The sequence below is a fragment of the Chinchilla lanigera genome, unplaced genomic scaffold (genome assembly GCF_000276665.1).
Source record: "Chinchilla lanigera isolate Chin_1 unplaced genomic scaffold, ChiLan1.0 scaffold00009, whole genome shotgun sequence".
In the NCBI taxonomy this organism is placed as follows: domain Eukaryota; kingdom Metazoa; phylum Chordata; class Mammalia; order Rodentia; family Chinchillidae; genus Chinchilla; species Chinchilla lanigera.
The window spans coordinates 15320989-15345729 of record NW_004955410.1 but is presented as its reverse complement, the minus strand read 5'-3'; the positions used below and the strand labels follow the sequence as shown (position 1 = coordinate 15345729).

The window sequence follows — 24741 nt, the reverse complement described above, 5'->3', positions numbered from 1 at the left end:
CAGCTCTGTACGCATCAATACGTGGAAATAGGGCCAGGCTCAGCCAAAATGGTGAAAATTGCTCCTCCTTCAGGGAGAGTTGCCCAAGCGGTCCTCCACACTAGACCATCCCTTTCCTAGTCCTTTTCCTTAGAGAGTAGAGGCTTTTTCAGCCTCCCTTCCCCCACTTGGGTTTCTGGCCTGTGGCTTCTGCAGTGGCTTCTGTATTCATTTAGAGTACGTGGCAAGCAACAGGGAACCCCAAGGGTGCTCCATGGCGTCATTCCTCAAGTCTGAAGGTCCCTCGTTTCTAGTCCGTCTCGTTGCCACCTTGCAGTCACCCTGTATTTGGTGTCTTATGCCTGGGGTGTTTCTTGTTGTCAGATAAAGGAGTAGTGATGAGTTTAAGTATTCTATTTTGACTCAGTGCTATGTATGTATTTAAAACACTTTTTTAACCATCCCTAATAGATGTGACTGAGTTCTGGCCAATGGAAAACTAGTAGCAGTGAGACACCATTTCTTGGTGTAGTTCGAAAAAATCACCATCGTCATGCTCTCTGCCTGGGGCTGGATGGGATGTTTCATATTCTTTCAGGGCCTGTATAGTCAGCGGTGGCCACAAGAGGAGACAGAGAGGCTGCGGAAAGCGAATTTCATCACGCTCACAGGGCTGGAGATGGGAGGCAAGGCACACAAGGGCCATGTGGGAGGGATACCGTGGAGGTCGGGAGGCAGAAGGCAGGAGCAAGGAGAATGCATGTGCCAGAACCTTTACTGGGCTTCCTGCACCCAAGGCAAGGCAGAGCGGGGGGACGGTGTAAGACCGGCTCCCTTGAACAGTTTCCGAGGAGATGCTGCTAGTTCCCGTCCCTAGCTCTGGAATGGGAAGGCACAGGAGTATTGTCTCCTGGAGTCAGAGGAGGCAGACTCTGGCTGGTTAGTTTGCATGTCAGAGGTGCTGCTGACTGTGCCAGGAAGGGACAACCTCTAGCCCTAAAGGCTTTTTGGTTTTCCTTTTAGGGTATGAAAATATTATAATACAGAATGCAGAAAAGTATACTTATATACATCCATATAGTTACACACATACGTACATACAGGTGTTCCTCATCTTATTAATATGTCTAAATCCACTGAACAAAGAAGGCAAAAATGCATTTAACACATCTCCCTGCTCAGCATCGTAGCTCAGCAGCACAGCACACGGTAGGGATTTTATTTTTACCCTCGTGATCATGTGGCTGCCTAGGAGCTGAGGCTCACTGCTCAGCACCGCAAGAGGACATCAGACTGTGTATCACCAGCCAGGGAAAAGCAAAAGTTCAGTGCTTGCAGTATGATTACTAGTTAATGCTTATAGCATTTTCACTATTCCTGAAGTTGAGAAATTGGAAGTTGAGCTATTGGAAGCTGGGGACCCCTGTGCGTGCGTAGATGCAGAGCTGTGGAGGACCCGGGTGAGGACAGTCAGGCCACAGGGGATGGCACATGTACAAGATCAAATGAATGTGCATTGCTGGGTGAACGCATGGAAGAAATCTACTCCTGTTGTGTTAGGTGCTAGTTATGCCTGATAACTGCCCGCAAAGCATTTAGACTACTTTGACTGTATCACAAGTCTTATTACTACACTTCTCTGGTTTTCCTTATGTTATGCTCCTTTACTAACCTCTAGTTCTGTCTTCTTACAACTTTCCTAAGTTCCGTGATTCACTTATTTGAAAGCCTACAGCATTGTAAGTTCCAGTCATGATTAAAAATTCTTTTCTGCTATCCTCTAGTTATTTCACAGGTTAATACTACCTTAACTTATAAACTTCTGAAAGAAAGGGACCATATTCCTCACACCTACTGTTCAGAGGATGTTGAATAAATGCATATTAAATTTGTGCTTTGAAGCACTGAAGTGCCTGAATAATTAAACTCTACAAAAATGGAATACAATAGAATTATCATCATTAATTTTATTTCTTAGACTTGGAGGGTGTTGGTGCACTATTCTCCTGAAAACGTTTTAGCTTCTTGATGAACCCTTCATGTTCTGTTTGGCAGAGATTTTCAATCCTTTTTTTCCCCTCATGAGTCATATTAAGTTTTGCATTATCCACACATACGTGCAACTGAAACAAAAGTTTCATGTAACAGTACTTAAACCATAATTACCATCATTATGTGCAATGCCCTCTGATATTTTCAGTTCTGGTTAAAACCCGTTAAATTGATTCTATGACTCACTCATTGGTCGTGACCTGTACTTTGAAAAAATTCTGCTTTATTGCTGGAGGGAGGTTGAAAAGATGAAGCAGCTCAAATTGAGCTTTAAACAGGGGAGTGGAGCATGCTAGCTTTTGATTATGAAGTTTTAAATGTGGGCTTGTCAGAAGAGCTTCAAGTAATAAGAATAATGTGAAGGGTAAGGAGGCCCATAGTTTGTTTCTTGCCTGAAAAAACCCCTGTGTAGTCAATTTGGTCTTTGGGCTTTTTTTGTTAACACCTTGTGGGGTACTTACTCATTAAGGTTCAGAGTCATATTTCAGGCATATGCTAATTAGGGTAATTTTCTGAGGGCCTTGGAAACTACAGTGTAATAAGTTCTGTGAATACATTGAGAAGTGTGAAAATCATTTCCTTACAGAGGGCCCCCCAAAAAGTTTTGGATGAGGGCACATTATTGCGGGGTTTGCTAGGGTTGGTAGTTGCTTTTACATGAAGAATCCAGATTGCCTGTGTTTGTTAAACTTTTGAATTCTTACTCTTACACCTTTAAAAAGGGTATATTTTCTTAACCCATTCTTTTTGTCTGTTCATCATATGTTTGTATTAGTTTTAGATTTCTCTCCACTTTCCTACCAGTGATTATGCCAATGTAATAATACATGTCATTTACAATTTTTATTTCATGAACTTTTTCTTACTTCCTACTTTTCATTTTCTATTATCATTCCACTTCGCTTTTATTTAAAAAAATGAATGTTTTGTATTTTTTAGCTTAACATTGTGTCAGTTTTGCCACCAAATGTTTCTTTTTTTTAAAATTTAAAGTTTTATTTTTGTAATTTTTAGAATGATCAAAAGGAAGCAGGAATGCAAGGGTTATCTGAGTGAACGGTCCGTGCACTCAGCAGCCTGGTCCTGTAGAGTTTTACAGTACCGACTCCTCAGCACTCAGATCTCACTCATTGGTTTGCAGTTTCCTCCCACAGGGCTTTTGGCTTTGTGACTTGCTTTGACCAACAGGATATCAGCAAACATTGCTCAAGCAGAAGCATGATAAATCCTTGTGATTTGGGAATATTAAAAATTAGGCTATCCTGCTGGAGGAGGTATCCTAGGATAATTGAGGGGTCCTAGCCAGCCAGCCCCAGTTAAGTGTGTGAGCTGTCAATTAGGCCGGTTGGACTACCCAGCCTTATTTGGTCCCAGATGCTCACAGCTATATGAGTAACCTCAACAGCTACGAGCACAGGACCTACCCAGCTGGGTGGAACCCAAACTCTGGATCATGAGCAGATAAACTGTAGTTGTTCTTTTAAGATGTAGTTTTACAGGTTTTTTTGGGGGGGGTTTGTTTGTTTTTAATAAAACAACCGATAACTACAACAAACAAAAGTTGTTATTGTCAGTGAGATGTTTCCATAACAAAGACTTAGAACATGTGGTTCTTTTGGGGATGGGGTGGCAGCTAGGGCTTAGAGAAGTGGTGGGAGGATTGCTGACTGAGTAAATGGCGGACAGCTGTTAATGGAAACCAGAAAGGTGGTAAGGAAACAGTTTTTGGGGACCAGGATGATGGCGACCCACCTTTTATGGCGCTGAAACAACTTAAAACCTGGCATCTGCACAAAATTGGAAAAGAGGTACATATGGATCTTATGGATTTGGTAAAGCAATTCTGAGCAGAATATTGAAATGATCAGTTGGTTTCTTTCTTTCTTTTTTTTTTTTTTTTAAACTTTCCCAGCTTTTATTCATATTTTGTGCTTTAAAAGCCTGGAGAGCAAAAGTTTTGCTCAAATTCCAGAAGACAGTGATACCTTCTGAAAGGTGGGCTCAGCAGGAATCCCAGCAACGTATTTCTGGGCATGAATTTTTTTTGTACTGGGAATCGAACTCAGGACCTTACCCTTGCCAGGCAAGCACTTGTACCACTGAGCTATATCCCTGGTGGTCACTTGGCTTCTTACAGCTTTGTATAAGGTACACAAACAGTGCATGAACTTAAAAGTAGAAATTGGAGGAAATACAGGGTGCCCAAAACTTTCTGGACTGACAGATAAAATTATTTCTCATTCCTATTTCTAGCAGCAAAGCGTTCCTAAAGTAAGAGGTGGCTTGGGATAAAAATCAAATCCAGACTGGAGGATTCTGGGTTAAGAGCTCAGGAAGATTTAAGGTGGTGCTGGTAAATCTTTTTAGTCAGTCAGAAGAGACTGTGACACTTCTAAAGAATTTATATCATGGTAGCCAGAGTCTTTCAAAGTAGAGAAAAGTCTGTCTTGAAAAAAGTTATGGATTTACTGTAATTTTTTGGGGGAATGAAATGAACCACAGTTAGGTTGACAGGAAGTCTACAAGTTTTAAAAGAGTTGAATTAGTTTGTACGGAAAGGGATGGTCCTTTTAAGAAGAGGCTTCTGGGTAGGAACAGAAGTATTTCTTTTTAAAAAGGGTCTGATCCCTCAGTCCAAAGCCCAGAGGCTAAGCTAAAAACTACGAAGAGCAATAGAGTAGAGAACTATTCCAGAGAACAGAAAAGGGCCTAAATAAAAGTATTCCTGGGATTGGAGGCCCCAGTTATGCATGGTGGCAGATATTTCAGAAAATATGATGCAGTATCAAGTTCAGTGATGGGAGATAGAAGATCTAAAATCTTACCTGCACGGGCTTGTTCACAGGTACTGTGAGAACCTTAGGAGTAGATTGCTACATCATGGTACCGGCCAGGGAACTTGGCTTTTTTGGAGTTATTTACTTCTGGGGAAATATCCAGGCAGCCTCCTAAAAAACCTTGTTACTTTCTGAACCACTTCCTTTTTGTTGCTATGTACCTTACTATGAACATTTATTTCTGAGATCAAGGAAGATGTGTGGTACGGAAACTGGTTTCTTCTAAGCAGGAAGGACTTATCAGTGAATGAGAAATGTTACACACTTTTATGCGGGAGTTAAAGATTTATAATAAGATATATAATGAATATATCTTAGTGGGGACCTTTCCGTGTAACTGGCTTGTAGTACATATAGCAGTGTGTCTTTGTGTTACTATTCAGAAATGTTTATTTATATAAATTTTATTTCTCATTAGTTATGCATGATGTTTCTTATCATGTTTAATTCAAATTTTAAATCAAAATACCTATTTCAAAATCTGTTTTATGGGTTGGAAATACCCTACACATATTTACAGGTAACATTCTGTAGTCATTGCATTGTTACACTGGGCTCGAAAGTTTCAGGTTTTGATCTTGCCGTGTAGTTGCAATGATCTGAATTAGGGGATGCTTAAACAATAAAGAAGTTCTTAGAAATCAGAATACACGTTAAAAATATTTGTAAAAAAGGGATGTAAAAATTAGATGCTTTTCTCCTTCAAAAACTATTGCTTTGCACTTATATAAAACCATTGCATATTGATTCATGAAAACTTAGGAAATATATTAAAATACATAAAATAAAAATTTATACATAAATTTGAGTCCAGACTTCAGACTTTAAAATTTGCATTTCTACACTGACATAAATCTCTTTTCTTCCTTTTCTACACAATTTCCCTTCCTTCACTCCTCCCTTCCCTCCTCCCTTCCTTTCTTCCTTTCTTCCTTCCTTCCTTCCTTCCTTCCTCCCTTCCTCCCTTCCCTCTTCCCTCCCTCCCTTCCTTCCTTCCTTCCTTCCTTCTTTCCTTCTTTCCTTCCTTCCCTCCTCCCTTCCTTTTTTCCTTCCTTCCTTCCTTCCTTCTTTCCTTCCTCCTTCCCTGTCTCTCTCCCTTTTCCCTCTCTCTCCTTCCCTCCACTTTTCTGTTCTTGCTGGGACAAAATACCCCATGCCCAAATTAAAGAAGGCAAAGTTTATTTATCTCACAATTTGTGGATGTTTCAGTCCATAATTAGCTGGCTTCAAGGCAGGGTGGTGTGGCAGAGGGGCAGCCATTCAACAGCAAAAGCAGCAAGAGCAAAAGGGGATAGCAAGCCTCTTTTCCTCTCTTATATTGTAAGCAGGGTGCCCACCCTGGGGTGGGTGTAGCACTCACACCATCTCAGTGCCCCCCTCTTGCACAGGCTCAGGATGTTTGCAAAGTGAGGACTCTGGCCCCCTGCTGAGTCACTTAGTTAAACTTCTAAGCTTCTCAAGTTGACACAATGCGTCAACCATTAAACCTCCCTGCTTTCCTTTTTTTCTACCTTCCCTCCTTCTTTCTCCTTTCACTCCTTCCCCAGATTGGGTCATATCTATTGGCTTTTTACACTTACCATGATTTTGGTTTATTTGCTGAACATATCCAAATGCCCTCATATACTTTTCTGCAACGTGAGCTTTAACGATTTTTCAATCCATACAGTACGTGACTTAACCATTGCTAAATTATAGTTTAATCACTTTCCTATTACTTGTGCAGTAGTCCCTCGTTATCCAAGGGTTGACTTTCTGCTGCTCTGGGCACCATCAGGCTCCATTGTCCTCATTCTGACATACTGCCAGAAGATTAGCAGCAGCCAAACACTATGATGTGATGCTTCTGTTATTACTTCATCTCATCATGGGGCCATTGTGTCATTCCCATCACCACAGGTGCGGTAAGGTATTTTGAGACAAACCTTGTTCACATAACTTTTATTACCGTATGTTGTTATATAGTATTTTACTATTAGTTATTGCTGTTAATCTCTGACTGTGCTTACTTCGTAAATTAAACTGTACCATAGATGTTTATATAAGAAAAAACACGGGATACCTGGCATTTCGTATGATGTAAGGTTCTGGCCTCACTGGGGTCTTGAACATATCCCCTTGGGACAAAGGGATTTTACTGTATTGAAGCTGGTGCAATTATTTACTTTTGTAAATGAGGTACAATGAACATCTTTGTATATGTGGCTTTGTACATATTTCTGACTGCTTCTTTAGGATGACTTAAAATATGTCTCTAGGTCTGAGGTTAAGATCATTTTACAGAATTTACATTTTATCTAATTATCTTTGTAAAGATTTTTATTCCTACAAGCAATGCATGAGAGGGCCTGTAAAATTTGGTGTGCCATTCTGTAGCAGAACATACAGTTCAGATTAGGGGAATGAAAAAGTAATAACTCAGTATTCTTCCAAATTCAATTAATGCAGGATATCCCATCTCTCTTTTATTAACATAGATTGAAGTGCGTGCTTTTTAATACAAATAATGTTATAGCACTTACAGAAATAAAAGTTACTTGTATATGAATGAAATTTTATGCAGAAATACTAAAAGAATGAGGAAGCTGTTTGCTTGAATTTTAAGTGGAGAATGCTGAAAACCACAATAAGAGACTGAGATTAGACCTATTTGTGGAAAGGCTCTTACAGCTCCTTCTGATGAAAAGTGTGTACCCACATCTGGATCTTGGCAGTTGAAGAATCCGTTGCCCTGAGACCCTGTCTCAAAATTTAAAAATAAAAATGAAAAGATCTGAGAAGGTAGTTCAGTACGAAGGTTCTGGGTTCAATCCTCAGTGTCACAAATAAATGAATAAATAAATAAATAAACAAACAAACGACAGAGAAGAAACTGAAACCTTGGAAAGAATATGGACAATGTGGACTAAAACCACAATTTTCTAGCCTTGACATTCAGGGGTCTCTGTGATTTGCATGGCTCCTAGATTTGCCTCCGGAAGTGTGCATAATAAAATAGACCACATTGTACCTAGATCTGAACACAGGTCTAGTTAGAAATGAAGCATTCCTTTCACATCCAGAATATTTACAAGCTATGTACCTACTACTTGAACCCCTGCAATGACCATCCATCTAATTCAAAAATATATTTAGAAATTTTATGGTAGACCTCTTAACTCAGCAAGAGGCAAAAGCCTAAAGTCAGACATACTTTCCACTTAAAAGAAAGAAATTCAACTGATAAAGCATCTCTGGAAATTTATACTTATTTTTCTAAAATAATGTTTCTCCAAAAGAAGTCTGAGTGTTACTGTCAGTTCTTCATGCCTGCTACTGGGAGCCATCTCTTTTAAATGTGAAACATTTAATATTTAAATTTTGTCGATTGTATACATACAGCATGGGTGATTCTCATTATAGGCCTGAACAAGTTAAAAGTATTGCTTCCAAGGAAGTTAAAACCAGGCTTTTTTGGTAGACTGTTGGCAATGAATCATAGACTGTGAATTTTTTTAAATTGGAAAGTAAGAAAAAAATTACAGAAAAAACAAAAAACCAGAATACTATCACTTATTGATGGATAGCTTTAGTTAAATCTCACAAGGCAAGAGATCTACCCTGGCTCTGTTTAATCCCTTGGGGGAGTTTTATTTTCCTAAACTAAAACATAAATTTCTTCACAACTGTCATACAATTTGAATTTTGACACAAGTGGAGGATTTAGGGTATCTTGATACCAATATTTGTTTGTAGGAGGAATAAAAATTCTTCAGCATAGTTCTTGATCAGAGATAAACATTAAAGCCCAGTTTTTGTGCTGTATTGGTTTGAAAAGCATGTTGCATATTGGCTGTTTCTGATTTTTTACTTTTTATTAGTAGTGTTCACAGTACATATGATTATAATTGTGGGGAGCGGGTACATATACATAATAAATCGTAATTCTTTTGTCTTCTTTTTTTATTCCTCTACCTGTGCCTTCCCTTCCCATCCTTTCAGTTTTAGTATAGTTTATTAGTGTCGGATTTTGCTGACTTATATGTTAGGAATGTCACAAGGCAGAGACCAGCTGAGACCTCCAGGCTTGTGTAGGTGCAACATGGCTTGGAATTCATTGTGCCTGGGTGCAGGCAGACAGAGGGTAAAAAGGCCATCGGCAGGGAGCAAAGAGAAGCAGACTTTTTTTTTAAAGTAGTGCTTGGAAGAAGAGACATTAGGCTGGAAGATCTTAGTAAAACATCAGTGGTCTGAGTTCTCTGGGTGTCTTGTGCCTCAGTGGGCAAAATCGCTGAGGTGCCTGGTGTAAATATTTGGGTGTCTTCAAGTGTCCAGGTATTTGGAAGATTCCATGCTTCATCTTGTCTTTTTTATGACAGTCAATGTTTGCTGAGGGCACCCTGGTGCTGAGCTGAGAACAATGCCTCTTCTGATACACAGGTTGGGTACTGGGAGAGTCCTGTCCAAATTGAGCCTTACAATATATAGTCTTTGTTAGAATGTACTATCTAGTGCCAAGGTCAGAGCAAAACATATAGTTTGGGGGAATCTAGGATTTAAAATATTAACAATAATATTGTACAAGGAAATGTAGATTGGTCATGTGAGATTATCACAGTTATGACTTTTAATGTATATTTGCTATTTTTTAATTCTTTGATTTGACATGATGGCTTGCTCTGTCTGAAGCAGGCACTGTTATTCCCATGAGGAAAAGGAGGATGTAAATTTTTGAAGCACTAACACGGTTAACTAATTTTTCAAAAACAACACCGTCCAATTTAGATGTTCTTAGTTTCCTATTGAAAATCCTCTTGAAGTCTGTGAATTATCTTCTTCTCAAAAGTGGTTTCATTAAAATCTGAAAGAAAATATTTATTTCTTCTAATAAAACTTTTTATTGAAATAAAAAGAACTCTGGTTTTACTATGCTGTGGAGAGTTTCCTGGTTCAAGGTTTTTCATGGTGATGTGTTTTTCATATTTATAAGTGTTACTCATAATCATAATTGAACAATATAGTTATGATATGGTTATTTTGTTGTGATTGCCATTATTTTATTATCAGTAATACTACAGCACAACATTATTCTTAATGCTTACATTATTTAACTTGATGAGATACAAAATGTTTGTTACCATACTTGGTTATCTAGGATATATTTTCAGTGAAAGAGATGTATTCATTGTTCAGATGATGTACATTGCTTAGGTAATATATTATCAAGATATTCTTCTAAGATCCTTTAATCTTTTATGCTTTTAAATACAGAAATACTATTTTACAGTGACTATTTTCTGATTAGGCTTACAAAAATGGGTAAGACATGGGAAGCTTACACTTGAGCAAAACAGTGATATCTGTAGGCAGATAACTGTTATGTGCTATCACTGAAGTTTACCAAAGTTACTGTGGGAGTACAGATGGAGTATAATTAATATTACCTTGTGGAGAAGAAAGATAAAACAAAACTCTCTTGCTTCCCTTGTAAAGTCAAATAGGTCTTCTGGGTGTTAGCTGATGATTTTAATACTTCACTATTTGAGATTTGGACATGCCTCCTTGTGGGATTTCCTCCCTGCATAAATCTGTTGTTTACATTGGCTTACCTTTTGTTTTTAATAATTAGATTGAGAAAAGTTGGAAAGAGAAGTGATTAGATAAGGGAAAGGTAGTTCTGAGTGGCAAAGTTTTGGTCTGTGGAAGTTCTTCTGTCCCGTCTTGGAACACTAAGGTGTAATTTCCTAATTTTCAGCAGAGAGCTGGAGGTATTTTAAAACTTACTGTTATCATCATCATATTTTTTTTGAAAGCCTTCATTGAGGAGTGACAGTGAGCTGGGCTTTGAAAGATAGGTAGTTTTCCAAGTGGGGAAAAGGCCTCCTGGGCAGACGATGTCTGATGTGAGAGACACAAAAAGAGAGTTAGAAAACGAAGCTGGATCTAAGTCTTCTAGTGTACAGGATACTAGTTACTGCTAACCGAGGGAGGGAGCACAGAAGCATGTTTGGGGCTGGAGCAGGTAGAAGAAGAAGTCTTTTATGTGTGTGAATTTGGGTCATTTTGGGGAGCTTCACACATGAATTTGTTAGTCTTCATTAGTACATGTTTGCAGTATGTAATGAGTACATTCATCGTGGGGAGTCGTTGCATGTACATATCGCATTAGTTCTTTTTAGTTCCCCTTTGCCTCCCTCCTCTCTCTGTTTCTTCCATTCCTCTATCCTCTTCCTGCAAAATGTCTACCTCCCTGTTTCCTATCATCTTTAATTTTGATCTTAAATTATTTATGCTTTGGGTTTCTTGTATAAGAGAAACCATGATGTATTGATATTTTGATTCTACTAAAATCTATCAATCACCTTCAAAGTGAACATGTCTCAAAAATATAGATAAAGAAAGAATCTGCCTAGGTGCTTATAGATTCTTGGTGAAAGAGACCAGGGAGTAATTATAATGCGCATTTGAATATGTTAGGGCAGAACCAATCACAGAGCATATGGGGAATTTGGGATTTTTGATCATCTGTGACTAAGGATAGGCATAGGGAGGGAGAAGATGAATATTAGGAAAGAATTCATGTGAGATTGCTGCATGAAGTTCATGTTCTGTTGTGAGGAGTCACATGAGAGGAAGGTGGAAAGAGGCGGAATCATTGCAGGCAGAAGTATTTGCGAGTATGACTCCCTGAACTTGTGAAAACACTGTGAGTGTGTGGTACTACTTGTGGTTGAGTTCAACCTGTGGTAACTGTGTCGGAGGGAATTAAGAGGGTCTGGTAGATTGTGTATGTGTTCAGATTTACGTTGAAGACAGTCTGCAGCCCCCAGGGCATGACAGCAATTTTGTGTTAAAGGCCCATGTGGTGGGTGTATAATGCCCATATTTATTCTTGAGAATATTTCTATTGATGAATTATTAATTTTAATTTTGTGAGTTTATCATGTTATTTTTATTATGTACTATAATTTGTTATATTACTTTATTATGTCTAAAAATAACAGATAAATTCCTATGTGAACTACAGTGAAAATACCAAAAGAACTGTACAACAAAAATAATCTTTACTTCAGTTGTCACACCTAAGACAGTCTTCATACATGACGAGCATATTCCATACACACGGATCGCTTACACTGACAGTACATGTGTTTTGCTTTCCTATCCTCTTTGTAGGACATACCTGACATCTCACTGGTCTTGCTGTTTTGTCAGGAGGTTTTTTATTGTATTATACAATGCATAGGTAACAGGAACAAAAAATATCACTAAAATAAAGTATTAAATTCTTAGTATGTATTGCGTGTTTAGAATAAACATCAACAATTTCACATCTACTGTGTACTTGCTTAGAAAACCTAAAAGATAAAATTATAAACAAAAAATTATGTGAACCACAATGTAAATACAAGTGTAAGGCCAGCACAGAAAAAATCTTTGCTTCAACTGTCACATCCAAGGCAGTTGACATGACAACTGCATGTTCCATGCACAAGTATTACTTACACTGATAGCATGTGTGCATGTATGTTTTGTTTTCCTGTCCATATTGTAGGACACAGTTAACATCTTTTTGATTTTCCTGTTGTAGTAGGTCTTTGTGATGTTGCACCTGCCTATTCACCTGTCAGCTCACCAGTGTGCTCCACAATTTTTTTGTGTAGTTCCCTGGGCAGAGACATTTTGTTTTTCCTCTGCAGTAAATGATCTGTTATGAGTTCTAGTCCTAATCCTCTAAGAAAATTACTTCATGACATTTTGCACTTGTTTTCTTTGTAAGCTATCAAACTATGCCACACATGTTCAGGATTGAGTAAAATACAACCATCGGCCAAAGCTTTGTGTTTCAGGTGGTATCATAATTGCTGCATAACTCACCACCAACACCTACTCTGCCTTTAGTTTTGTTGTAAAAAGTTTCCATCTCAGGCTTCAGTTTTGCAGAGGTTTCTCTGTCAGTCTTTCCATCATTGTACAATGTTGACATCAGCAGGACCAGTTAGTTTTTTTTTTTCCATATACAGGGCAATGTGGTATCGTTCTGAAATCCAAAGATGGTACTACATAATTCTGTTTTGAAATTGCAGCGTTTTCTTTGGAATTTCTGTTTGTTCTTGTGTACAGTTCCCATGCTGGTCTATTTTTGCCCTGTTAACAAATGTGACATCAACTGGAAACTGGTAAACCCATTGTCAGAAGTCACATTCCGATTAGTTCGGGAGATGGGAGCAACAAGTCTGCTCACGACATCATTCAGTTTATTACTATACGAATAAGGACCTGGTGGCTGAGTTGCAGGATAAAGTTTTTTCTTTTCTTTGGTTTTTTTGAGACATGGTCTCGCTATGCAATTCAGGCTGGCCTTGAGCTCACTTTATAGCTCAGGCTGGTCTTGAACTCACAAGGATCCTCCTGCCTCAGCCTCCTGAGTGCTGGGATTACAGGCATGCACCACCATGCTGTGCTCCAGGAGAAATTTCTAAATTGAAAATATAATATGTCATCACATCTAGCAGGGCATATATTTTTATGAATGCTTTAAATTCAGCTGGTGTGGTGTCAAACAGATTTTTGAGTATAGCTATCAGTACATATAGAACGTTGTACTTGTATTTAAGCATTTGTGTATTTCACAACATCTTGTAGCATTTTATCAGCTACAAACAATTTCTAACTTTGAATGGCAGTGCTGGCATTCTGTTCAATAATTTCACTCCTGCCAAGATTTTCATTATATTTTCTGACCTGGTTCTGACATTGGATCGTTCTGTTCGGTTGCGTTTTGTACCATTCAACTAGTCAAAGATGTCCTCACTTTGCTGTTTTATTGGTCATCTGAATCAAGGAGGTCTGTGTTCCCTGTATCTGTATTGGTAGATTGTTGCTCCATTTCACTGTCGCAGGAACTTCGGCTCACATGGCCAACATCAGAGTTGTCATCTTCATCATCATCATAATCGTCATCATCATCCCTGCATGACTAGTCTGGTGCTTCACTTCGAACCTCCTCCAAAACTTGCAAATCTGGTTTTTCGTGTGCCATTATACTGAAGGGCTACTTCTACCAGAAAAATCAAAAGAAAACTTTAAAAAAAGCAAATCCTACATTCACAGAAATTTTAACAATGAGCATTTCATGGGTAAAACTCACCTGTTGCTGCTTTGGGGTGCCTGTACACGCTTTGCCATTTGTCTGCCAAGGGGGTGAATACGCAGAGGGGTTCCTGCTTTCCCCAGGCCCCGCTCCTGTGAGCCACACCCACACCCCATTATGGTACAGTGCAAGTTTGCAGGACAGAAAATGTGGTGGGTGTATTTTACCCCCTGTGATGCAACATACACAAGAAATGCTACATGGAGCGTTATGTGGGTAAAAATCCCGGTTTGACAATTTTGCATACATGCACATGTCTTTCTGTTCGTCTTACCAAGTAGGTAAATACAAAGATTATTTGGTATATCTCCCAGGTGCAGCTGCTGAGAGGTATAGCCAGCTACTCTAATGCTAAAGTACAAATTTTCATTAGAAAAGTATGGCAATGTGTTTATGCAACTCAATATTAGGCCCTTTACATTAAAGATGGTGTTATGTTAATGAGGATTTTAAGCAGGAGAACGACTTGATCAGTTGAGATGCCCAACAGCTTGTTGGAAATATGTACTTGAAACTCAGAAAATTAGTTGGGGACATAGTATAATTTTACCTAGGGCATTATAATAATGGTTAAAAAGTGCTTCCTCATTATTTGTGAAGACCAACAAGTAAAATAAAAATTACATTATAATATGCTCAGTGTCATAGTGTAAAGAATTATGGATTTAGAATAGAGGAGGAGAGTCACTTTGGGGACCATACATTTAGTAGTCATGAGTGTATCAGTGGTATTCGATATTGGAAATATCAATGAGGTTTTCTAGAGAAATCATTTAGAGACAGAGGTGAAATAACGGAGGGTATCACCCTGGGAAAAAGCAACTTTTTAGGACAGTAGATGAAGAAGAATCACATAAAGCATAATTTTAACATTGGATTATAAGCAGGTTGCACAATCAGTGTAGTGAGGGCTAGATCAGTATGGTTGGCTATAGGCAGAATTTTTAAAGTATGTGCTAGAAAAGAGTAGAAAATATGAGGGTGTGTGTAGTAAGGGTAATTATTGTTTTGTGAAATTTTATTCCAATGTGTGTTCTTACATGTGTGTACTAGGAGCAGTGCTTAAAGTATTTGTTATGGGCTCTCACAGACTCTAAAAAATAAGGAGACTAAGGAAGAGCAATCAGAAAGAATTCTGTCACCTTGGTTCTTCACTACTGTGGTAGCAAGGAAGAAAATGAACCCAGTGAGAGCGCAGGGGGAAGGACAGTTGGTCTTATGGGCTAGAGGCCACTCTGTCTCCCCACAGGCCACCTTTACTACATGAGTTTCTGGGAGGAAGATTACAAAGACGTAAGAGGAGACCTTTAAGATATAGAACTCAAAGACAGAGAGAGGCGGAGATAGAGAATATGAAGTAGGGAGAGCAAATCCTGTGGAAGCTTAATGTTTATCCTGTCCCTACTCTTAGGCTATATTCTCCAGCACCGTGGCCCACCTTGGATTTACCCAGTGTATCAAGTCACCTCCTCATTTATGGGTAGAGCAAGGACAGAGCTGGAGAAAGGGTCCAACATTGTGCAGAGTCAAAATTATGGTGTAGGATATCTATAATAGAAGTTATCGAGAGATGAGCTATGGGTAAACAGCTGTTACTAGCACTTTAATGAATTATCTTACCAAATAAGTTAGTATTTTTAAAGCCCTTAGGTTTTGTCTTGTGTGTGGTAATCATTCAGACAATCTGGCCGTTATTAACTGATTAGTGTACAGGGTAAGCCCTCTGTAGGTTTTGGCCGTTATTCAGTTATTGGGTACTAGAATAGTTACTAATTATCACCATCATACTAGTACAGAAAGGCATTATAAAGTTAAGTAACTTGCTGAAGATCGAGTAACTAGAGAGAAATGGAATCCATTCCTTCAGAGTGAGACAGTTTAGAGTAGGTATATGGTGAATTACATGATGACTATTCCTGAACTAGGATGTGTGGTAGACAAATCTAGCAGTGATTCCAGGAAACTTTAAGAAAGGGTGTGTCATCGGTGCTGTAGCACTTGGCCGTCTGTGCGTCTCTTTCTTATGCCCTGGTTGCTGTGGCTGTGCCTGCTCTTGCTGCCGTCATCAGCTGCTCAGTGAGGAGAGACAGCCTCAGGTGTGTGGCTCCTTTTCCGTCGCCACAGAAATGGCTGCTTCCCAGGTGGACATTCTCAGCTGACCAAACTCCTAGCTGTTCTTGTTCTTCTGCTCCCCCACGCTCATGTCAGGCCTCAGACTTTGTATTCATTGCTTTGTTGGCGTCCCATCCAGATGGCAGGTGTGTTGGCTTCATGGTTCCTCAATCAGAGTTTTCTACCTGTGGTTCCTAGTCTTGGATGAGTTCTTTTTATTTTTATTAGTACGGGTTTGTAGCGATTACATTGATTGTGGGGAGGTGTGTGCGCAGAACAATCTTCATTCTCGTTGCATTCCCTTTCCCTCCCTCCCTCCCTGCTCCTTCCCATCTCTTGGTCCTCTTTCCATTTGCAAAAGATCGGTGTCCTTTTCAATTCCTTTTTCATCTCCTCTCCCTCCTCCCCCTCCCTCCATCTCTTGATCCTCTTCCCATTTGTGAAAGATCTCCCTACTTCCTATCATCTATCTTTCATTTGCTCTTTGTTTCTAGTTTGGGTTTTTCATATATGAGAAACCATGTGATATTTAAGCTTGTGTATCTGATTTCTTCCATTTAACATTATGTTCTCAAGGTGCGTCAATTTACCTACGAATGATTCAAGTTTGTCCTTTATGGCAGAGTAGCACTCCCGCTGTGCGTAAATACCACACTTTCCTTATCCATTTGTCTTTTGGTGGGCATTTGGGCTGTGTCAGGATTCAGCTTTTGTGTATTATGCTCCTATAAACATGAGTATGTGTATCTCTTTCATATGATATCTTTACCTTTTTCTGGAAGATGCTTATAATGGGACTAACTGCGTCAAATGCAATTTCTAATTATCGTTTCTTGAGGAATACTGATTTCCACAGTGGTTATACAAGTGTACATTCCCACCAACAATGCAGAAGGGCTCTTCTTTCCTTTCAGCTTCACCAGCATTTGTTATCATTTGATTTCTTGTTGATAGATACTCTTTCTGGAGTAAGATGGAATTTCAGGTATTTAAAAAAAATTTTCATTTCTCTAGTGGCCAGCAATGTTGAACACATTTTAATGTATTTGTTGACTGTTTGTACTTCTTCTCCTGAGGCGTGTATGTTCATTTCACTTGTCCAGGTTTTCTTTCTTTTTTTTTTTTTTTTTGTATATTTTTTTGAGACAGGGTCTCGCTATGCAGTTCAGGCTGGCCTGAAGCCCAGGCTGGTCTGAAATTCACAATGATCCTCCTGCCTCAGCCTTCTGAGTGCTGGGATTACAGGCATGTGCCGCCACACCCAGCTCCCCACTTACACAGTTTTTGATTGCATCTTTTATTTTGAGAAGCCTAATTTTTTTGAGTTCTTTATATATTCTAGATCTTAGTCCTTTGAGGAACAGTGGCAAATTTTTTTTCCCATTCTATATGTTGTCTCTTCACTCTGTTTATTTCTTTTGCTATAAAGAAGCTTCTTAATTTGATATAGTCCCATATGTTGATTCTTGGTACTATTTCGTGTACCATTAGGGTTTGGTTTAGAAAGTCCTTGCCTGTAGCTTTCTTTAGGAATTTTACCTATTTTATCTTCCAGCAGATTTTTTCCATTTTAACATTTAGATCTCTGGTCCATTTTGATACTAGTTTGGTACGTGGTGAGATATATGGGGCTAGACTCAGTCTTCTGCGTGTGGAAAACCACTTTTCCTTGCATCATTTATTAAAGAGCTGTCTTTCCTCCAGTATATGTTTTTTGGCTCCTTTGCCAAAGATCAAATTGATGAATATTCTAGATTTTTTTTTTTTTTACTTTTGTTTTTCTGTTCTGTTGATCCACATACCTGTTTTTGTGCTAGTTGTAGTACTGTGCTGTTTTTATCACTGTAGCATTTTAATATAACTTCCAACTTGGGATTATCATACCTCCTGATTTGCTCTTGTTGCTGAGGATTGCTTTTGCTATTCTTGGTCTCTTCTGGTTCTGTATGAATTTTATGATTGTTTTCTCTAGATTTGTGAAGAATGCTGTTGGTATTTTGATTAGATTTATGTGAAATCTTTGTATCAGTTTTTGAAGTATGGTCATTTTAACTACATTGATTCTGCCTAGCCAAGAACATGGAATATTTTTCAGTTTTCCTATGTCTTCTTTAATCTCCTTTTCTTAGAATGCTCCATTTACATTGTAGAGGTCTCTGGCTTCTTTTGGATGAATTCCTACAGCAAATGCTTTTCAATTCTTGCTCCATCCATCCTTAGGCACAGCTAGACTCAGGATTCCTAGGATGAATGCTACTTACTAGGCTTAAACTTGGAAAAAAGGTCAAGGTGGGGGAATCCCTGCACTCTTAATGATTATCCTTTTCCTTGTAGTTTTTGGTTTTGTTTTGTTTTGAGTATTTCACTGGCTGATTTGAGATTAGCACACCTTTTCCCCAGGTGAAACAATGATATGTGCTACTGTGGACGTGGATCCCTTCTGAATATTCTATTGGGTGGATTGAGTCATTTTTCTTATGTTTTTAATCCTTTGTAAAGCTTTCTGTACGTCTTTACTAAAGTTTAGTAGGGATTTACTATTTAGTGCACTTTCTTTTCAAGTAAGTATTGGTAATTTATTTTTTTCTGGTTCATGTATGAAGAATCCCAGTGAGCCTTTTTGAAAGCTCATCATTGGCAGTTACTTTAGAACAGCAATTTATTGAAAGGTACTGTATTAGAAATGTTGTACTGTGCTCCACTCAAGCTATGAAGTGCAAGGAACCATGAAGATTGAAAAATACAGCTGATAGATGTGTCCATTCTCCTCATTTTCTAGCCTTCTTTGAATCCCGGGGGAAGCCAGTCATCAGATGTGGTACTTTTGAACCACTGGAAAGCGAGGAATTTTCAAGTTCAGCGTGGTGACATTGTGTCATTGGTGTGAGTAATTAAAATATGATATTTGGGTTGTATCTTTGGTGATTTAACTGGTAATCCACTGTTAATACCAGATGGCCAATTATGACACTAATGAGCACAATTAAATATAATATGTGTTTTAAAAATTCAATTTTGAAATGTGACAGTCCTATAAAAAGACTTTTACAGTCAAGATATATCAGTTGATTGACATAATTGGTTTGGGTAAAAACTTCTTGATAAACTATTGACTAGTAATTATACTGATGATCCAAAAAATACATGTTTGGTATTACCTTGGAATATTTTGAGGTTTTGCCTCTTGCTTTCTTAGTCTTTGAAGCAAACCTTTTTAGATAATTATGATATTAAATTCAGTAACATTTCTGTATGTCAGAAGCTTAACTGGAAAAGAAATTTGGGAGATTGTTACTGGAGGCTTTTGTTTGGGACCAAAAGGTGGCACTGTTTCCCTGTTAAAATATTATTACCGGTCAGGAACAAAAATTTCATTCTTAGTTGTAAAAAAGGAATGTCAAAGTGTGCATAATTGACACAATGATAAAATACACAGTCCTAGTACATGCTTGAATGGTTTAGATGTGAGATTTTGTTTGTTTTAAAAGTAAATTCACACTGAGAAAACTGCAACAGAACTTGCTTATTTTTTTTTCTGGTTTGAGCTATTTATAAAAATGTTTTAGTCTGATTCCTTCTTTCGGCAGTCAGTGGTCTGGGATAGCAGCTAATGTAGCAATGTTCCTGTTGTTTGTTTTAGTGGTAGTAAAATCTACTATTGATTGAAGGCTTTTTCAATTTGTATTTTTTATTGTTGAATTGCAGTGATTTTTCTTGTTGGATGATATAATTGGTGGAAGCAAAGCAATATGTATTTTTTGTTTTCTTTGGTTAATGCTTTGAAGAAATACTCTATAAAGAGTGTATCTCCTTTAGACTGATCTGCCAGGGATCATTTGAAAACATATTAACTAAATCTGGTTAGTAGCTAATGAATTAAATACATCTGAGTGGAGTTTTGTGTGGCAGACTTCCAGGGACGTGGATTAAATGCTCTCAGGTTTTGAGTGCTTTCTTTAATATGAACCTACTCTTTGGAGTGTTCTTTTATTTTGTCATTCAGAGGACTATTTCTGCAACCTCCTTAAAACCCTTTTGCATGCTGGGAAAGCCTGTTGTATGCTCATTATTCTTTTGCCTGTGGTTTGACAAGGTTACATCCTCACTTAGTCGGTGATGGAGCGGATACCCACCCAAGTGAAAGAGGTCATGCTACAAGCAGACAATTGTGCCATACTTTTTTTTCCATGGGAAACGTGCTGCCTATCTCTTAGCAAGTGCATTTGAATAGATACTGGATGAGTATGAAAAGGCTCTTTGAAACTCAGTGTTGTACAGGTCCATGAAAATATCCTAGCATATCATGGATTATGTTGAAAGGAAAACACTATTCTTATAGGTAAATAATAAAGCAATTTATATTTGTTATGTAAGTTAACTTCAAAAATATATTCAAATTAGAGTTGTTATAATAATTGATAACTATTCTTGGTGAACCATGTATTTAATAAGTCAATTATATGCTATATCCTTGTCATGTACAAAGAGTATAGAGTTTCTTTCATAGCGCTTATTGCTAGCAGGAGCCATTTACATGAAAGAATGCTTGAGTGTTGGCACAGCATTTAACAAGTATTCATTAGAAACATTAAGTTCTGACATGAAATTCTTCTTTAGTCTAAGGCCCTATATATAGTATTGAGAGTATATATTCGATTTTAGAGTTAATATGATTTCTGGACACACTTACAGTTTTACACAATCTATAGACTACATCTTTTCTTAAGACTACATCATTTTAAAAGATTTGTTTGATAAACGCTCATGCACGTTTGCTTTGTGTAAAACCACACTGAAAGTTTTGTTTCTTTACAAAAGGCATATTCTCTGGTCTTAATATAGATGCTGATTTTGAACATCCTACCTATTTCAGAAATGTGGGATGAATATAGGAATACATATCTGAATGTTCAATTTAGATATACTTAATCTTTTTGTTTATAAATGGGTATTAATATTTACTGGTATATAGCTAATCATTGGAAGCAATGTAATATGACATTTTTATATTTGAAAACTTCCCAAGATAGCATTTTATATAGTCAAAATGTGCAGAAATACAGCATTTCTACTGTAATATATATGTATTTCTGGAAAACTTTCAGTTGCAAATTCATACTTAAACTAGTAGAGTTGATGCAACTTTGTAACTTGAACACAAATAATCACAGTAAAAATACGTAGTTTAGAAAACTACATATAGTAGTTTATAAAAGATTTACATAAAATACTTTACATCTATTTACATAAAAGTATGCTTGAGTGTTGGCACAGCATTTAACAAGTATTCATGAAAACATTAAGGTCTGACATGAAATTCTTCTTTAGCCTAAGGCCCTATATATAGTATTGAGAGTATATATTTGATTTTAGAGTGAATATGATTTCTGGACACACAGTTTTACACAATCTATAAAACTACGTATTGTAGTTTATAAAATTTCTAATGAATAAATTCAGTAGATGTAATACCTTGACATTTTCTGTGTTAAGTACTTAAAACAATGGTACCTGAAACAAAAAGTGTGAAGGTGACACAAGGACATGCTGAGGCTTTCTGTAGATACAGGGGCAGAGGGATGGACATTAGCAGTAAGTTGCGGTAGAGAAAAGGTTGTAAGCTGTGTATAAAATATATTGATAGTAGAGGTATGTACTCATTATTGTTTTATGTTACTTTTATTTACTTTTAATAATATGTTTTTTTTTACACAAAGATGAGTGTTAACCTTGTAATAGTTACTTCTAAGAGAAGGGTTGAATGTACAGTACCAGCTCCTCCCTGGCTGCTGCTCCTTGTGTTCTTGGCCTTCAGTTGCTGTTAGGAAAAACATTAATGATGTAAAGGAGAAAATCACATATGACCCAGTGCATCTTCCATATTATACTGAAGTCCTCTGTCTTTGTGCCAGTTACCTGTGACTGACTTCGTTATGGAAACACATGATGTAGCAGAGTAGGTGATCTCTTCTAGTGCTGGGGGTTTTGTCTGGAGCTTGTTCACTGATGCTATTACTAACGGCATTGAAAATCGAGGGAGGGAAACAGGTACCTGCTGGAATATGCTTCTTTGCATCTCTTTATCTTTTCCTAACTCTTTCTTTCCATGAAAAGTTGGTTCTAAGGGAGCTATTGTTTAAGCATGTTATTCAGTAATGTTAATTCAAAAGCTATATTTATTTAATGAAATAACAGCTCATGCAAAATATGACTTGCTGTAATTAAGTCCTCCGTATTCCTGAGTGTACGTAGGTGGCCTCATACTATCTTAGTGGATTTGCAAACTAATAGTAGTGATTAAGGTGGATTTTCTATACCTTGGAATTGACTTTTCATTAACCTGTGTGATGGCCTTACTGCAATAGGCTTAACGTAAATAGCACTCTTTCACAATAATATATCACTTAAGAAGTCCATTGGGACAGAAGCTCTTTTATAATGCAGTTCCAAATAATCACATTAAAGGCATCTTAGCTTTTTTTTCAAAATAATGTTGGACTTAAATTATGAAAGTAACAGACAGTTGGAAAATTCCCATCTACCCATCCATTCATATTAACATTATATAAAGTGTAGTATAATTATCACAACCAGAAAACTGACATTGATACCTTATTAACCAATCCATACATCCAACTCACTCTCTAGTTTCTGGCTAATGCCCTTTCTGGGGGCCAAAGAGCTATTCAAGATCTTACAGTTAAGTTTTAGTTTTCATGTCTCTCTAGTCTCCTTGATTCTGTAACTGTTCTTGTTCTTTCTTTCGTGTGACCTTACCACTTTTGAAAGACTTCAGCCAATTCCTTTTCAGGCTAATGCTCAGTATTTTAAATTTTTGAGGCCAATCTCTCTTTAAAGTGAGAAGCATGGATGTGAGCAGCGGTTGCTGAGGCAGCCGTGGCACTGGTAGCAGCTGAGTGAGGGGGAAGTACTCGCCGAGTAGGCAGCAGGACCGGCCGGGGAGGGCGCAGAGGGGCAGGAGGCTGCAGGTCACTTTTCCAGGCACAGGTGTTTTTGGTTGCTTGGGGCCACAAACTTAGACCATGACTGAAAGTGTCCATGGCTTCTAGAAATAAGGCCATCCTGTAAAATCTATAGCTGTGGGTGCAAGGGAAGAGCCGTCGTGCAGGTGATGGACAAGGCTAAAGTTCATACTAGTATTAGAAGTGACAGAAGAAGGACTAGATCAAGCTCAGGGGTGGAAGACTGAGAGGAGGGAATTCTCATTTAGTGAGTTTCCCTGAATATAGAGATTGTGCTACGTGCTTTAAATACGCCATCTTATTTCCTTCTTATAATATTTAGAGATAGTTATTTTTTTGTGGCATTGAATATCAAGCCCATGGGTGCTCAGCCATTGAGCTATATTACTAGCCTCCTTTATTATTATTATTTTTTAAATTTTGAGACAGGGTCTCATTAAATTGTCATATAAGACTTGAACTTGAGCTGGTTCTGCCTCAGCCCCCCAAAGTGATGGTATTACAGGTATGTGCCGCCGTGCCTGCCTGTGAGATAGTTATTTTTAATAATATGAAATTTAGAGCAGGTAAGTGGCAAATAGGTAGCACCAGCTAGAATTTGAATCTCAGTTTATGTGACCCTAACCTCTGCTGTCTGATATAGTAGGCACATACGATTACTGAGCACTTACTTTGACTACTGACGTTTGTTACAAATCACGTGGGTCATTCATTGTATTTCTGTTGGACAATGCTCTGTCTACACCTTTTCCCATGATACAATGCTGTTCCCTTGGAATGCGTCTCAGGTGAATTAAGATGAAATCTCAAAGTCTGGGGTGGAAAACACCAAGGTAATTGCTATGCAGCAAAGGAAGACCCTCTGCGTGTAGACATTAGACAGGTAAAGATAGGTAGTGTAGACAAACACTGGGTGTTAGAGTGTTGCGGTGATCAGGTTTGACGATAAAGGGGGAATAGATATGCAGAAAATATAGCCACCTCCATTTATGTTCATTAACTGCTTATTATTTTTGTCATTGGGCTAAGAGTTCCATAGTCACTTTATTCTTTATTAGAAACCCACTGTTATCTCCATTTTATAGATGAGAACATTGAGGCATAGAGAAGTTAAGTAATGTGTTTAAGGACAGGGTAAGGAAGTAGCAGAGTAAAGGTTTGAAGGGCCTCACTTTGGAGCAGTGTTCTTAGCTATAATTCTACCCAGCCTCTGTCCATGTTGTGTGATGGCATGGCCCAGCCACTTGCCCATTCTTGGCAAAGACATCCTGCAGGCCCTGGTCTGCTGTGTCTCTCATTTATTCCTATTTTTGCAGCCAAATTCTCGATACTGCAGTTCCTAAATGTAGTTTCTTCATTAGTAGCAGTAGTACGTAATCACGAACATAATGTGTGCAAACAATTTGAGCATCTTGTTTGTGACACACAGAACTCATTACCACTTTCTGACAGATGGCCAGTGTGATGGGTACATTGCTAGAAGTAAGAACAGAAAGTTATGGAGATATGAGCCAGGGCAATAGATGAAATAGCATAGAGCCTTTTGTGGGGTGGTTTGGGATCGAGGGAAATAGAAAGGCGCTAGTTTCTTTGTGCCTGAGTACTTGTAAATCTTTGACCTAACAAAGGAAATTAATGGAATCCT

General features: G+C 38.1%; 1 protein-coding gene across 1 annotated transcript in view; it reads left to right on the top strand.

Moving 5' to 3' along the window:
* Immp2l (inner mitochondrial membrane peptidase subunit 2) overlaps positions 1 to 24741 on the top strand; it is an 852239-nt gene that overhangs the window by 74296 nt on the left and 753202 nt on the right. Inside the window, exon 3 of the mRNA XM_005377314.2 lies at positions 18893 to 18996. Coding sequence (XP_005377371.1) covers positions 18893 to 18996 — 104 coding nt within the window. The remainder of the gene's footprint in view (positions 1 to 18892; positions 18997 to 24741) is intronic.